The sequence below is a fragment of the Bos grunniens genome, chromosome 23 (genome assembly GCF_055505025.1).
Source record: "Bos grunniens cultivar Pamir isolate PY7600 chromosome 23, Bosgru_T2T1.0, whole genome shotgun sequence".
NCBI classification, from domain to species: domain Eukaryota; kingdom Metazoa; phylum Chordata; class Mammalia; order Artiodactyla; family Bovidae; genus Bos; species Bos grunniens.
Genome location: NC_141187.1, coordinates 33,926,007 through 33,943,195, shown reverse-complemented (window position 1 = coordinate 33,943,195; position 17,189 = coordinate 33,926,007). Strand labels below are relative to the sequence as shown.

General features: G+C 39.5%; 1 protein-coding gene across 24 annotated transcripts in view; it reads left to right on the top strand.

Annotated features, from left to right (window-relative positions):
* The window catches only part of CARMIL1 (capping protein regulator and myosin 1 linker 1), a 307,540-nt gene that overhangs the window by 208,452 nt on the left and 81,899 nt on the right, over positions 1-17,189 (top strand). For all 24 annotated transcript variants that reach the window (XR_015152305.1, XR_015152306.1, XR_015152307.1 and 21 more), the window contains 6 exons: positions 2,078-2,147; positions 8,073-8,154; positions 8,997-9,096; positions 9,199-9,253; positions 14,397-14,569; positions 16,139-16,207. Coding sequence is in view for 21 of the 24 variants with exons in the window: in XM_086369940.1 (XP_086226066.1) it covers positions 2,078-2,147; positions 8,073-8,154; positions 8,997-9,096; positions 9,199-9,253; positions 14,397-14,569; positions 16,139-16,207 (549 nt within the window). In the remaining 3 variants the exon portion in view is untranslated. The remainder of the gene's footprint in view (positions 1-2,077; positions 2,148-8,072; positions 8,155-8,996; positions 9,097-9,198; positions 9,254-14,396; positions 14,570-16,138; positions 16,208-17,189) is intronic.

Here is a 17,189-nt window from a genome sequence, read left to right as displayed (position 1 = left end):
CCTCTCCCCTTCTTCCCTGTACCACCCTCCCTCCCTGCCACGTGGTCCCCCTTCTGCCAACCCCATAGCCCTGGCCAAGTATTCTTAATAGAACCATTAAAATGGAGGGATGTGCTACTCCAAAATTATAACTAGTACCACATATCCAGAGCTATGGAGATGAAATACAAATTCTTCTCTTAACCAGTTTTGCACTAATAACTGAAGACCAAGAGGATCAAACCACAGAGGCAGTTTACACTGGGTTAAAAGAAACAACACGCCTTGTGATAAGAGTTTTCCCCAGTGTCTGCTATGCTTTGCCGTAGTTGCTCTCTTTTGCTTCATTTTACTAGGGACAGTTTCTGTGGGTTATTTATTTTCACTTGTCTCCTGAGTCATTACCTTTTAATCAGTGGCCTTCCATAGTTAAGTATGTTAAAGGATACCATTTATTTTCTTGGCCTTAACCTACATGTCAGAAATAGGAAGAATGTTCCCTCCATCTCAATATTATAGTAATACAGTGTTAAAATACGTGGCTAAACTTAAAACTTAGAAATGTAGGGACCTCTTCGGTATTGTCCTCACTCTCCCATTTGCTGATGAGAACCCGAGACACAGAAAGGAAAAGCAATGTCCTTCAGGCCACCTTAGTGATAGCGTCGAGACCTGAGGACTGGCCTTTTGGTTTCTAGTGTCTCGATACTGCCCCCAAGAACGGGAGAGAAGTTCCTTCTGAGGAAAAGAGAAACACTTGAAGAAGTGATTGAACAGAGAGGCATGCCCACAGATGAGATGTGCCCAGCCCTTTGTCGTAGGACAGTGTTTGAGAAGGGCCAGTGAACTGGACTAAAGGAATAAAGAGACACACACTCCCTTCAGCCTTCTTACCCACAGGGGTTGTTTTCATAGCTGGAAGTAGCCAAGTTCTTGTGCTCTGTCCACCTCGGGAACTTTCTGTCTCAGAGGATGAGGCCAGAGAATCACTAAAGGGGGAAAGTCTCAGATACTCTCGCATGAAAACATCTCCTACCTTCTCACCTCCTCCTCCCCTGGGCGTTTTTGAGTCACTGGAACACTGATAGCGGCTAGTCATCACCCCCAGGTGGCAGCTGCCTTGGTTCTTCCCTCTAGTCACCCCCAGGTGGCAAATGCTCTCTAGCATTTACGACTGTCTGCCTTGCATTATGGTCATTCACACACACATTTGTTTCCTTTGCTTGAGAGTGGGACCCTTCTCATACTCATCTTTATGCTCCTCACCAGGCTTATTTGAGGGTCTCTCCTGCTTTTGCTGTAATTAATGGAAGTGGGTGCATGTGTGAAATTTTTCTGTCAAGCCTATTCAGTGGTGTTGGATTTTATTGAACTGACTTGTGAAAGTGGAGTCAATTCATCCTCTTATGAGATGCACAGGATATGTCCAGTCTCCTCCATAAGCAAATAAGAAACGTCTTTGCAGAGTGGCAATGGGGTTTATCCTGTGACCAGCTAGTAGAATAGACAGACAGGATCCTGTTCTCAAGCTCAAGGCTTGTACCTTATCTCCCATGTCTTTACACCCTTACCCATCCCATATCTGTATGTTCTTTCATCAACTCATCCAGTATGACTTCACATCCTGGAATACTGTAGAGCCTGCCTTCCCCATTAACATAACACTTAGGGAAACCAAGCTTCACTTTGCTATTCTAATAACAATTGCCTACGAATATTCTAAACATAATTAAAGGTGTTCTCAAGCAGATGCAGGGGGGAATTTATCTGTGATGAACACAATTTAATTTCAGTGTGCAATTAGGAGCACTGTTGGTTTATTTGCATAGGCATGAATAGCAACCCTGTCGGGTTTTGCATTTAGCAGGGTTGACCTGCTCCGTGTCAGACGGAAGAATGTGACTGTGTCATTTTTATCAGGGCTTTCGGTCGGTGGACGTGCAGTTGGCATTTTGAAAAGTGAGATGGTGCTTGGCGCTTGACTCATTATGATTCAGAAAAGTCCTTCGTTCTCTAGGCTTTGTTCAGTGTGCTTACAAATTTTTAGGGCAATGTGTGGAATTTTTATCTAATGTGTGTGTGTGTTTCCTCCTCCCAGAGCGCTGTTATTGGGCCTGGCTTCTAATCATAACTTGAAGGGAGTTTCTCTTGATCTCAGCAACTGTGAGGTAAGAGCACCTTTAGACTATGTACTGGAATAGATAATAGTCTGTAAATTGCTTTGTCTTTTTCTTGGAAAAAGTGTAATTCTGTGACTCCAGAGGGTATACATGAAACAGGAAAATACACTTTATAGAAGTTTCTGATGTTCTGTGTTTTGTGAGTTTTATCTAAAAATAGTTATGGAACACTATTCAGAAAGCACTCAAATGTGCTTGTAATGACCTTTTTCCCCTCCCTGTCTTCTTGCCAGTTGTTTAAGTATTTTGTGATGACACTTTGAGTTAATAAGCATTAAACTAGCTTTACCATCAAGAGAAGTAGACCGTGAAGCATTCCTCATAGAGGCCAGATGGATACAGCCTAACTTGGACTTGGAGAATGTGAAAGGGAAGGTCTTTGGTCATTAATTTTGCTTTTTAGTATCTTGATTTTAAAACAAGAAAATTAAGATGCTTATCAAAATTATAACAACTCCAAACACTTTTTCTATCCAACTACACACAGAGGAGAATTGAGGCTAAAAGCTTCTTACATTTCTAGAGTGTACCTGAACTTTTGCACTGTCTTGAAACTTGTAGTTTGTGTGGAAATTAGCAAGAAAATACCTCAGGACAGACTGTCCAGTCTCTTCAGAGCTATGCTTTACCTACCATGTCGAACCTGGTGTCTTTTCTCAGGGCTAGAGATGGAAGGCTCTTCATTCCTCCTCTTGGGTTTTTACGCTCACTCTTCTCTCTTTGCGGTACATTCCTGCCATGTCCCTCTTCTTCCCCAAGGCTTCTCTTTCTTTGAGGATCTAGTTCAGGTCCAGCCTCCTCTGTACCTGCATCAGACGCGTACTATTCGATCCTAGTTTGGCCATAACTAGCTATGCAGTCCTGGGTGAATTAGTTGATAGCACTACCTCTCAATTTCTGTGTCTGAATTGAAGGCAAGATTTGTGCCTCTCCTGGTAGGTTGTTAGGAGGTTTAAAGAGCTCTTTGAAATATGCTGCTTAGAACATCTAGTACCTATGAAGGTTGCTCACTGTTGTTGCTTATCTGTCTGTAAATTTCTTCCCTGACTGCTTCAGCACTCTGGGGTCTTATTTTCCCTAATTGTCTAGTACTTAATGATGGTGACGCGCATTTGGACACTGAACAACATAGTACCTTGTACAGTTATGAAGCTAGCTCCTGTATGCCTTCCCAGCTAGGCGGTGACTTTCTAGACGGCAGTATTTGTATCTTACTTTGCTTTCTGTTTCCCTTAGCTGCTAACAAAATGCTGAGCACCAAGGCAACTCCACACTGAAGATTAATGCTTTCCCTCTCTGAAAATTCTAGAAACTGACAGGTCTGAAATCAGCCATATAAATTGTTAGTGCAGGATTTTTTTTTTTTTTAACAATTTTGAGCTGGGGTGAATGCCAACTGTGTGTGATTTACTAGTCTTTTTGTCTGTTGGGGTGAAAAGAAGAAAAAATCTTAAAAACCTAACTTGGTATTGTGAAATTTTCATGTGTAAGTCTGTGTGCTCTTTTGTTTTAAAGACAGACCATAAAACAGAAACCATCTCTGGTAGTATGAATTAATTATTTCCCAGCACTTTATTAAGGCATGCCAATAATAAAATTTTTTATGAAGGAAGGAATGAGAGCAATGGGGATGGAAAGGGTTATTCTATCAAATAAAAAACAACTTATATAATGTTGCTTGCTCTGTTACGTTAAAATACAGAATTGGCAATGACCCATATGCTTTACTATCCTGATTAAAGTTCATGATTGCTACCAATACAACATCATTTATTTAATTCTGTGATTAAAACTGAAAAGGACATAAGTGATCATCTGATTCCCGTGCTTATAGATGAGGAAACTGAGGTCTAAAGAAGCTGAAATAATCCAACTAATGGTAGAGTCCTAATGAAAGTATGCTTTCCTGATTATTGTTAATACTAGTAATGATTAGAATATTATGTGATTAGGCATTTTCTTCTCAAATAAGTTGATAGGTACCATACGGATGAAGAACACTGTGTTAGATTGTTACACAGCTTGTTGTTTAAACTCCTTTGTGATCCTATTGGAAATAACTTTGAAAGACAGCTGTTTTTGGTGAACCATATAAAACTGACATTTTTGTAAGTCAAAAATGGCAAACTCTTGGCAGTTTCATATGGATCCACCAAATGGCTAGTAACCTTTTTTCCTTTATATTTTTTTCTTATTAAGGCAAGAATCAGATACTGATGGTAGAATTGGCTATTATTTTGATGATAATTCTACCTTCATTTTGGCCATTCATTTTGAATTATGTGATAAAATTGTTGTAGCCATGTGTTCCGGGAAACAAACTCACTCAGAAGGACAGTGCAGATAGTGGAGTGCACTTTATTACACCGGTGAGCCCAAGGCAGAGTCTCCTCTTAGCCAAGGACCCCAACCAGTTTTTGTGAAAACCTTATATACTCTAAGTGTACATGCCCAAACCCACCTCCCCAAATTCCCTGAAACTAGTCTGAACAAAGGAAAAGAAAGATACAATCAAAGTTAACCCATGATTCGTATGCCTTAAGCCTAGGTAGTTAACAGTGGACAATTATCAATAGGCCTGTGGTCATACCCTAATAAGCATCATAGAATTTATGATTCTATTTGGTTACATAGATAATTAGGGTATTCTTTTAGGTGACAGAGAATCTAGGTACGAGCCCTGGGGCTCTTCCATTCGGGGGGGTCTAGTTTTCCAGTTGGTATGTCGTTTCCATAGATACTGGGCATAGCTCAAAGTCCACAGTCTGACCCAAGATGGAGTCCTGCTTTCAAGATGGAGCCTCTTCTGTCTGTTTCCTTCTTCAAAATGATGCTACTGACATGAGGACCCATTAATGCTACCTTAGTGTCATGTTCTTCCACTGTCTTACAGCTTGAATCACAGTACTGGTGACCATGTTTGTCAAGTCACATGTTATGTTGCTTCTTACAGTAGTTAATGAAACACAAAATTACAGTTGACATTTAAACAACACGGGTTTGAACTGCCTGGGTTCACTTATACATGACTTTTTTCCACTGAATACTTATTATAGTACTATATAATGGTTGGTTGAATCTGCACATGGGGAAGGAAACTTGGATATTGAGGGTCATCTGTAAAGTTTGTACTTGATTTTTTGATTGTGTGGAGGGTTGGTTCCCTTAAGTCCCCTCATCCCCCAAGTTGTTCAAGGGTCAATTGTATATATCTCTCTTGAAAGTGAAAGTCACTCCGTCATATCTGATTCTACGACCCCATGGACTATATAGTCCATGGAATTCTCCAGGCCAGAATACTGGAGTGGGTAGCTGTTCCCTTCTTCCCAACCCGGGGATTGAACCCACGTCTCCTGCACTGCAGGTGGATTATTTATCCGTTGAACTACCAGGGAAGCCCCTATATATTTCTCTTAGGTTATATCTCTGAAATGGTAATTTATATATCACTAGGTTCTAAATTACCCTTTGGCATCGCACCCTGCCAGCAAGGATATATTGAACTGATCATGTCAAACCACATTTTGTCCTTGGAGAATCCTGCAGTATTCACAGTTTTATGTGAGGAAATTTCCCAGGATTGAAGTTATTTTTTCATTAAAAATAAAACCCCTGGAGAAGAAAAGTGACAAATAACAGAGGGATGGTATTTTACATTTAAATCTGTAATATTCACCACCTCTTTTTAAATGGCTAGTGTTCTTGAGGAAGGAATATGAATTATTAAAAGTTCTCTAGATTTTAATTTACCTTGCTTCTGTCCCCATTATGAATGTTTTTGTATTAGAACTATTCTCTTAGAACTATGAGTAACAGCTGAAATATTCCTCCTTCCTTGAGACCACACTTCTCTCTTGAAAGAAATGTGATTTTATTTTTAACATTTTAAAAAGTATTGAGTGATTCAGTTACATTTACTCCTCTTTGATCTTGTATTCTTTTAAATAGTGCTAGTGTGTGGGATCCAAATGAGGGTAATTTAAAAACCAGTTTTACATGCATACATGCAGACACAGCCTCTAATTATGCAAATTCATTTAAAAGGATTTTCATTTACAGTAATGGAAAAGCTTTTACTGTTTTGGGAAAGCTTTAAGCTTTGGGGGAATTTTAGGCATCTAATAACCTGTGAATTCAATCGAATGTTCTTGGCAACTGAAGATCAGTTATTTTCTTATTTAAGTTTTGGATTTTTGTTTTGGGAGTCTATTTTAGTTGCAGTGTTTTTTTCTCACTCTGCTTTTTTATGTTGTGTGTTGATAGAGACTTCTGCTTCTCTGTTCTTATTCTGCTTACTGCTGATAACATTTTTTTTGTTTTTTTCTCCTTGGGCTTCCTTAGCTTGGCCACTGTGTAAGTACTTTATGAATCAATAAATTAGGCTATGTTGACATTTTAGTACCGAAAAATGTTAGTATTATGGGTTTATGCTACAAATATCAGTTAGGAGTATTTGTAAAATAAACAGTTGAGCACTGAAATCTCATCTTCATCCTATTTTCTGTTTTCACAAATGGAATATTTTTTCTATACATTATAATAAGTAGAGATTTTCTAGAAGTTTGACTTTTCAACAGAGAAATCATTAGCAGCAAATAATGAAATTGTAAAGACTTATGCTTATCTTCTCAAAAGCATAATATTTTCATGTTGTGAAAAGCAGATTATGTTCCTTTGAAGTGTTTGCCTAAATTGTTTCTTGCTTTAATATTGATATGGTCTACATATAATGCTCAGTGCGACTTGAAGCAGTGTTGCTTAAATCTATTTGTGAAGAACCTGGTGGTTGTTGTTTTTTAATTTCCACTCTATCATAAGCCAATACTTTGGCAAAAAATATAATAAAAGTAGCCATAGTTCCACCCGCTGGGTTCACAGCCCTTCAGCTGTGGAGTTGGCTGGTCTTGGTTTCCTTGGAGGAAACCAGCCTCCAGGGAGGTCGGGCTCTATGTGACACTCCCCTTCAGAGCTCACATCGGACATCTCACAGTGATCTGCGGTCACCTGAAAAAATAGAAAAGACTGAATGTAAACACCCCCGCTAAAAAAAACTGAATAAAGTGATCCCAAAGATCTGTGCAAAATTCTGCTTAACATATAAGCAGCCAGGAAAATTGGCAGGTTTTGGTCCAGGGTTCTACAGACATATTGCCTGTAAAATAGTGAAATAAGGATTCCTTAAATTTTTACATCAAAATGTGAACAAGTAGAAAGTGTTATCAATTTGGTATAGAATCTTAAAATAAAATTTCATTTTCTTAAGTGAATAGAGAAACTACCATATCCTTTGGCCCATAGTAGGTTCCCAATAAATGGTAGTTTCTCTTATTAGATCGTAAGTTTCCTAAACAGAGGGCCACAGCTTGGAAAACTGCACCCTGCACAATGTTTTAACGTGTAGTAAGAACTCAGATAGTTGCTAAATGGGAAACAAAAAGATATTCTGACCTTGGTAAAATGTGCTTTTGGTTTTTGGGGAAAAGATGAAAATGACTTTTTAGGTTTTTATTGTCTCCTTCAGTTGTTTTGCTATTATATGATGGAGAGTTATACCTGAAATCTGTAGTAATCAGATATAACAGTAGTGGTTTCTCACGTATAAAGGTATTCGTTAGATTTCCAAAAGTCAGAAATGAAGAAAATTCTTGTGGGTTGACGGAGATTGTTTTGCTTTTGGTGATGCAGGGTGATCTCTGTCTTCTGTTTCTTTCTGTAATGATTTTCAGACTTATGTGGAATGGGACATAATGACTAGTGGTTGGCCCTTTGCATTGATGATTTTTTTTTTAAGTTGATAAGTTTTCTCTTTTTTCTTTGGTGCTAAGTTCAAGGCTATCTCTCCTATTTTTAATTTTTTGGTTTCACCCCTCCAGTAGGTGACCACTTTCCCCTGTTTGGTTTGTGTTTCTCTAGCTGAGATCTGGAGGTGCGCAGGTACTAGAGGGCTGCATTGCTGAAATCCACAACATCAGCAGCCTAGACATCTCCGATAATGGTAAGTCAGAAATTAGAGAAGAAAACACATAGAAATATTATTTGAAGGAAGTTAGTAAAGGGAAAATAGTCTAATCCAATCTAGATGACACCTTAATAAAACTGATATTTCACTCCTTGATTAGAGGACTATTTTTTCTTTTTCCACGATTTTTATAAGTATTTTTTTTCATGATAACTATAGCCATTTATGTTTTAAGAGAGTATATTTATGGAATAATTTCATGTCAAAGTCTTAAGTTTGTTTCATGGCCAAAAAGTGAAAAGTCTATGCAGTAAAACAATTTAGTTAAAAAAAAAAGATCAGCAATATATTGATAACAATCTGAGTACAACCTTTTGTGTTGGACTTGGTAGTAATAAATTGAGGCCTTATTTATTTATACAAAAACCTGTTTCATTAGCTTTATTTCTATTGGTTATAGTAACATGTGAGTATGAACCTGCATAGGCAAGCATGCTGTATGAATTTGCATAGACAACTTTAACTGCAATCACCTCCCAGTGAACAGTATGTCAGAATCTTCTCTCACAAAGGTGTGGAGAGAGATGAAACTTTCTACTGTCATGTATCACCATTCCTTACTGACTTTATTTAGCCCCTGGTTGCGTAAGAGATTTAGATACGTCTTTGTGGAGAATGAATTTATCCCCGTGAAATAATAGGACATAAAAAGAAGGCAAAAGTTCCTGGGGTCGGGGGGAGGAGATTAGAATCCTAGGGATTTCAGGACAGTACAGAAAGTCATCCAACTGCCTTGTGCCTTTGTTTAATTGTGTTCTCTCTGAGAATTTATTTATCCACATATGTGTTGATTTTCCATTTACTCTGATTCTTTTCAGGTTTAGAATCTGACCTATCTACCTTAATAGTGTGGCTCAGTAAAAACAGATCAATACAACACCTGGCGTTAGGCAAAAATTTTAATAATATGAAATCCAAGTAAGAGTTTTTTGCATTTTTTATATGACAATGATGAAAATAACCAGCCTCCTGAAAGCTTTTGATTTGATTCCACTGTCCACATCTTTAAAATCTCTTTAGAAATCTGACACCTGTGTTGGACAACTTAGTACAGATGATTCAAGATGAAGAATCAGTGAGTATTATTTTCAACACTTTTGCCTAAAACCTTTCTTTCTGTTGCTGTTCTTACTGATTTTGTCCAGTGGGTTAGTGCTGATATGCTTTCAGATAATTTTATCTCTGCATACATTTTCTATTATTTTTTAAATGCAGTAAATATTCATGTTTTAGCACAGTTATAGAGTATACTTAAATTTACTTACTTTCACTTTATTCAACTAATCACTAATTAAAGGAAGATTGAAATGTACATTTACTCCTAAGCCCATTTTTCAATAAGCTGTATTACTTACTAGCTTCAGCTAATACACTAATCTACAGGTATGAATTTTTACTCTCTAGTTGACTTTATGACTTAATCTCATGCTGAGAAACATCATATTGCTAATTTGAATTTCATCCAGTAATTATGCAGAATTATAAGAGACTAAGAAAGTTGTTCCCCAATTTAAATTGTGTCTAGAGCTCTAATAATCCTTATATTTTTATCCCCTTTAATTGTTCCTGGCTAAGACTTTGTTCATGGTAAAGAAATTTAATTTCAAATAGTATCCTATTTTGCTATCCTTAGACATGCATAAGAAAAGATATTTTCTGGACCAAGTGAGAAGCACTCTACCATTAATTCCTTTCATTGAAACCGAGTGTATCACACCTTGTATTTTACTGATGCTATTTAACATTTTGTCCATTTCCTGTCTTAGTCCTCAGACACCAAAGAGCTTATATGGTTCCTCAAATCCAAATCAATTTGTATAATGATTCATATTATTTGTGTTGGGTGATAGTTGCTTTTGTAGGTCATAGGAGTAATTTCCTATGTTAATCATGTGAGATGTGTCACATTTTTTTAAAGTATGATTTTCCCTTTTGAATTTGTATAGGGTAATAGCAAATTCTGCTAAAACTGTAAGCTAAGTTTTCAGAGAAAGCCATGGGGTCAGGAGAGATGGAGGCGGGTGCTTTTCCTTGCCTGCCTTTGCCCACATCTCTTTGTGGGGCTCTGATCTGAAGGGCAGGAGAAAATTCTGCTGTCCTGACTCTTCACTGTGTGGATGTAATTTCCAACCTGTGGGCTAGAAATGAAACTCATTGTTATTTAATGAATTCAAGCACTGCTGTTTGTCCTCATTTGCCAATAAGCCCTATATTTGGTTACTGTTATACTGGGTTATTAAAGTTAGAGGCATAATTAGAATGTAATTTATACTTTTCAGAATTTATGCAGTTTGTTTTACATATTAATTTGACTTTCCACCACCTTGCTGTATTTGAGATTTTGATTTCCCAAAGTTGGCCCAGTTTTGAAAGATTGGAGAAGCCAGTATTGCAGAATCTACAGAACTGTGTTTAATAATCATTCCCAAATATTTGTTTCTTAGCACATATTTTAGGAAAATTTATGTTAATTTCATGTTTTGCTTATTACACAAGGGTCTTTAAATTCTGTTCCTATAATTTTCAAAGTCTCATACTCAAAGATAATCTTGATATTTAAAGCACACCTAAAAACATATTTGCAGATGGTAAAATTTGATATATAAATGTAAATTCTGTCAAGTTATAAATTTGAGAAATGTGCTGCTAGTAACATACAGTGAAAAGCCTTTTATGTTCATGTCATAGAAAAGTAGGTGGCTTTTTCAAAAAGCAATTACCTTCTTTTTTTTTTTTCTCCTACTTCAGAATCAGTAATGTTCACAACAATTTGAAATGATTAGGAGTTAAATCTTGTGACTATAAAAATTCCATCCATAACTGGCACCACTGGGCTGATTTTTTTTAAAGGTCTTTACATATAAAAAGGAAACTCTTTGCTTTTTACATTATGACCTTGTGTCTGTAGAGCTTGTTCTTAAACAGCCCATGGAATACTTTATTCGCCCAGTATTGCACATTATGTTCACTTGGAAAATCCAGACATACAGGTTCCAGTGTCGCCTGCAACTCTAGACAGTGGTTGTCAGGCTGCAGCAACCACAGTCAAGGGACAGTAACATTGAGGGGCCAAGATGACAGAGACTTTTGTTTTGAAGTATTACGTACAAATCTATGCTATGACCAATAGAACAGTATGTGTTTGTCCTGGGAGTGCCTATCACAAAGAGACAGATTGCCAGATTAAGCATGTTCAGCTCTGAACAGGAACAGTAAGATTTCAAGTAATCATGTTACCTGGAAGTGCAGTAAATCAAGAAGGGATGACCTTATAAATATGCATGCAATTCTGGCTGTTCTATTCACATTAATGACCCTGCCTATTATTTTTAAGTGTTAACTGGGGTGTATTAGAGTTTGAATATAGTACTGGAAGTGGTGCTCACCAGCTTGGAGACTTGGCAGCTTTCCAGTATTAGGAAGAAGCTATAATATATCATTTTTGCAGGAGTTGAATAGAGCTCATTGAAATGATGGGATTACAGCTTTTTATTAAAACACCATTGCTTACATTTTCATTTAAAACATGAAGTTTCCCGAGTCTGAAGCATCTTTTGTTAAGTTTCTTCCATCTACTTGAATGTAGAATCTTAAGAAAATTGAAGCTACCTCCCTAAGCCTACCTGAGTCTAAGATTATTCAGGCTTTGGGGCTGAAGTTTCAATTGCCTTAGCACTTATTATGTCATTTAACTTGAAAAAAAATTGATTCTAACTAATATTAATAACGTTTGATTTTAATATAGATATATTACATTTAGAAATTATGGTCAAATTTTGATAATAAGGATAATCACAAATTTTGATAATAAGTACACTCAGGAAAAGTGTAATCAAATGCATAATGCCAGTTTGTAAATGTATGAGTCTTTAAACTGTCGACACTGTCTTCCTGCCTCTTGGGCCTTTTGGTAGATGTGCCTTGAACACGTGCTCTATTAGAAGTCAGGGGCTTCCCAGGTGTCACAGTGGTGAAGAATCTACTTGCCAGTTCAGGAGATGCAAGAGACCTGGGTTTCATCCCTGGGTTGGGAAGATTCCCCTGAATGAGGGAACGGCAACCTACTCCGGTATTCTTGCCTGGAACATTCCATGGACAGAGGAGCCTGCTGGACTATAGTCCATGGGGTTGCGAGAGTCAGACACGACTGAGCATACATGCATGGGAATCAGTGTTTATTGGTTGAATGGACGTGAATACACCCCAGGATTTATGGTGGGGGATCCCACAGACCACCCAGGCACATCTTGATAACCCAAGTCCTGTGGGCCACCATGGAACCTGGTCATAGATGATCCTAGAAGCTGCTTCCCAGTAATGTCAGAACTGCTTATGGAGTTAGGATATCGAATTGTTGAGTATAGTGGAGCCAACCTAGATTACCTCAAGCAACCCAGAAGACATCCAGATCCCCAGGGAAGTCTTAGTTCTGACTTTTAGAGCAACACTGGTTTTAAGTCCAGAAATTCTCACCATCTCATTAATTCAGTTATGGCTGAAGAAGGGGATTGAGAATTTAAATGCCCACAGTTCTAGGAAGGTGACATAAATAAGTAAGTGTGAGCAGGGTGTAAGTAGGGAGCACCTTTCTTTTTTCTTTTTTGGTCATGTTCTACGCAGACCAAACAAAACCTGCCTCTAGGCTGAGTGGCTTTTGTGCTCAGTAGCTAAGTCGTGTTTGACTCTTTGCAACCCTGTGGACTGTAGTCCACCAGGCTCCTCTGTCCTTGGGATTTCCCAGGCAAGAATACTGGAACAAGTTGCCATTTCCTTCTCCAAGTTGCCATCTTCCTGACCCAGGGATCGAACCTGCATCTCCTGCATTGCAGGCAGATTCTTTACCAGTAAGCCACCTGGGAAGCCCCAAGTGGCTTTTAGTCTCTGGCTTAAATGGACAGTGAGTGGTCACTATACAGCTTATGGTAATGAAAAAGTCACATACATTTGACTTTTTAAAAAAAATTGTAGGTATGCTTTTTGATTGGATCTTATAAGAAAAAGCTAACAGGGAAGATCAAAAAGATGCAGGAAAAGCCAACAGAGGCTTTGTGTTTGTGAGGAGTTAAAAACACAGAATCTGCAAACAGACTGGTTCCTGTTCAGCTGCTTTCTGTATGACCTTGGTTGAGTCACTTAACCTTTCTATTTCTTCTTTGAGAATAGGGGTAATAATACCTAATATAATATTGGGCTTCCCATGTGGTGCTAGTGGTAAAGAATCTGCTTGCCAATGCAGGAGATGTAAGAGATCTGGGTTCGATCCCTGGGTCAAGAAGATCCCCTGGAGGAGGCCATGGCAACCCACTCCAGTATTCTTGCCTGGAGAATCCCATGGACAGAAGAGCCTGTCAGTCTACAGTCCATAGAGTCACAAAGAAAGAGTTGGGCACAACTGAAGTGATTTAGCATGCATAATAATACCGAAGTATTGGATTTTTGGGTTGATTAAATGAGTAAACACATGTAAAAAGCTTAAACAGTCATTAATCATAGTAAACATTCGATGAATGTCAGCTATTATTGATCCTGGCTGGATTTTTTTACATTTACTACTACTGGTAATTTAGTACCAGTATTCCTCTATTGGGCTTCCCAGGTGACGCTAGTGGTAAAGGATCTGCCTGCTAGTGCAGGAGACATAAGAGATGCAGGTTCGATCCCCGGTTTGGGTAGATCCCTTGGAGGAGGGCATGGCAACTCACTCCGGTATTCTTGCCTGGAGAGTGCCGTGGACTGAAGAGCCTCGTGGGCTACGGTCCACATGATTGGAAAGAGTCAGACACGACTGAAGTGACTTAGCATGCATGCATCATTCCTCTACTAGTATTTTAAGACGCCATTTTACCTTGCCTAGAAATGGATCAAAAAGGATAGTGTTGCCATACTGAAGCACAGACATTTTTGTGCAGTATTTTTATTTCTTCCCATCCTCCACTTCAAAAGAGCTGGCATCTGCCACTCTGGATATCTTTCCACAGCTTCCCTTAGAGAAGAGGTGGGTGATATTCAGCATTGACACAAGCTCTTCATGTTTGACTCCCAAGGTCCAGAACCCTTGGATCCCATTCACTAGTGCCTTTTAGCCAGAAGTTTCCAAAGTTTCCACCTTGTGCTTGTACAGTAGGTCCCACCCCTGATGGTTTCCCATGAAGCAGGTCCCCTGAGCAGTGGCAGCCCTGATGTGACCGTGTGAGTGCTATCTGGTGTTGCCTCCACAGCCTCTGCAGTCCTTGTCCCTGGCCGACTCGAAACTCAAGACTGGGGTCACCATCATCATCAATGCCCTGGGTAGCAACACCTCCTTGACCAAAGTGGACATCAGTGGGAATGGCATGGGGGACATGGGGGCGAAGATGCTGGCCAAAGCACTGCAGATCAACACCAAGCTCAGGTATGCAGGCCGGGCACTCGGCCCCGATGGGTGGATGCTGGTTCTCAGGAAGGCCTGGAGGGGAGTCTGACCCACAGGCACTGGGGACCTGCTGTGTCCATGTGAACCTGAGTTTCCAAGGAGACCAGCTGGGGAGCGGAGACGACAGCTTCAAGTCTTCTGTCAAAATATAGAGGAGAGTGTTCCCAAATTTAGACACAGTCATTCCTTCACACTGCTCTTTTCAAGATTTCCATTGTGAGGTGAACCCGACTGAGAACCATTGCAGTTTCCTGTTTCACAGCAGCGTTGACAGCTGACAGATGTGAGGGGAAAGGAGGGGCTTGGGGACAATGCCAAACATGCAGAGCTGGGAAGACGGGAGGAATTACATGAGGGGCTTCCCAGTATTGGTTGTGAGCCCAGTGTCTTATCTTCCCTTCCCACTCCTGCCGACATAAAGACCTAAAACCCAAGGGATCCAGGCAGTCCACTGGGTCAAAAAGGCAGGTTCATCCTGGAAGCCAACTCATCTGTTCATTGGTTTTCATCTGTAGTACTTCCCAAGCCTGGCTTTTCTTAAGGATAAGCCATGCAGTAGCCACTTCTCTTAGGGACCAGTAATGTGGTAACCGTATTACCATCCATCATTTGGAGATTTGGTTGCTACCTAGCCCAGTGGTCTGGTGAAAGAAGAGTTAATAATTCATACTGTTCCTCAAGGGCTCTTTCTTGCTATTTCCCTGGCTCTCTGGTATAAGTCAGAGCCTGTACCTTCTGTCTAAATTGAAGGCAAAAGCCCCAAACTGCAGCAGTTTCTTTGAAGGCCAGTGTGTATGTGAGGAAGGTCATTGAGGTTAGGAAGAGAAAGCAATTAAAGGCTGTGAGTCTGGGAGCATTCAGACAAATAAAAAGCCATCTCATGTGTCAGGTGAATTGACAAAGCCTAAAATACTTCTGAAGTATTCACATTCTGAAAGGAGAGTAATACTTTTCTTCCAAAATAGATTTTGTGTTTAAAAAGTAAACAACCTCCTTAGAGTACCCGAGGTTCTGCCAGCAGAGTGAACTTGGTTGCTGGGACTGTTGGTCACACCATATCAGGGCAGTGATGAAACATCAGAAAATACCAGATGATCTTTCTAGCTGTTTACAATAGAAAAAAAATCTCAGTATCTGAAATTCTCTATGCTGGACATGAGACTGTGTAGCCTCTTACATAAATAGCTTCAGACTCAGACTTCAGTACTAGGATGGTATTTGGAGAATATGTTGGGAGAATATCAGGAAGTCAGGATTTAGGGTTTTCTGCTGGTGTTAGGCATTAGGTGATATAATGGTAAGTTAATGTGTGTGCTCTTGCTTTTAAGTTTTTTTTTTTTTTTGCCATCCTCCTTGAGCAGAGAATGGCTTTGGAATCTAATACTGGGGGAAATGCTCATCCTTGCTTTGTTTGAAACAACGCTGAATGTTATTCCTTGTGCTAAACTACCTAGACAGTGTTGCCTATGAGAGATGTATCTGTAGTGGGAGAATCATTTCCTCCATTCCTAACTATCTGATCATCTTTGTGATTTGGTTTCCAAACAGGACTGTTATATGGGACAAGAACAACATTACCGCACAAGGCTTTCAAGATATAGCTGTTGCTATGGAAAAGTAAGTTTTACGTAGGACTTCCTTCTAGAAAAATAGAAAAGAACCAGTGGTGTTTGTGTTATCAACGGGGTAATATGAGTGATGATAGATTAACTCAGACCCGGACTGTCCGAGTCTCAGTCTACTGCTCACCAGCCGTGACACCTGGGAATACAGAGACTTTGTTCTGGTGTGAGTTTCTTCATCCATAAAATGAGGGCATAGATGCTCATTCTGCCAAAGTCGCAGATATCATGGTGGAGGCCCACTCAGTGCTCGCCTTGCTTCTTTCTCCTTGTGGTTTTAAACCTATTTCCACAGGGTCTTGCTTTCTTGCCCAGATGACAACTCTGAATCCAGTGGTGAGAAAAAAGCTGGGCTCCAGAAAATAAAGTCAAAGTGAAAGTCACTCAGTTGTGTCTGACTCTTTGTGACCCCATGGACTCTACAGTCTGTGGAATTCTCCAGAATACTGGAGTGGGTAGCCGTTCCCTTCTCCAGGGGATCTTCCCAACCCAGGGATTGAACCCAGGTCTCCTGCATTGCAGGCAGATTCTTTACCAGCTGAGCCAGCAGGAAAATAAAAGCGAACTTGAAGAAGTGGCAAGGGCAGGGCTCGCTCATTTCTCTTAAAAGCTTTCTTTATTACCTTTGTAACTAAAGTCTGCAATTATTATTTATTGTCAAATTTACTATCCCAGTGGAAAGAAGAATACAAATGTGGCCGGAAAAAAAAAATGCTAGGGAAAAAAAAAGCTCTTTCTGAGCTTTTCAGCCTTCATATTATATTCTAATGGCAGAGATGATCAAAGCAGATGTATAGCATTAAAGACGAGAGGTTGCCAATTGTAGGATGAAAATTAGGGGCCAGGGATATAGGAGCTGGTGCCCTGGGGAGGGGAAGAGGATGCATTTCCCAGGTTTCCCTCCATGCATGGCCCCTTATGTGGAGCTCTCATGACCAATATGATGACCTGGATAAAACCGTAGGCCTGGAATTAGG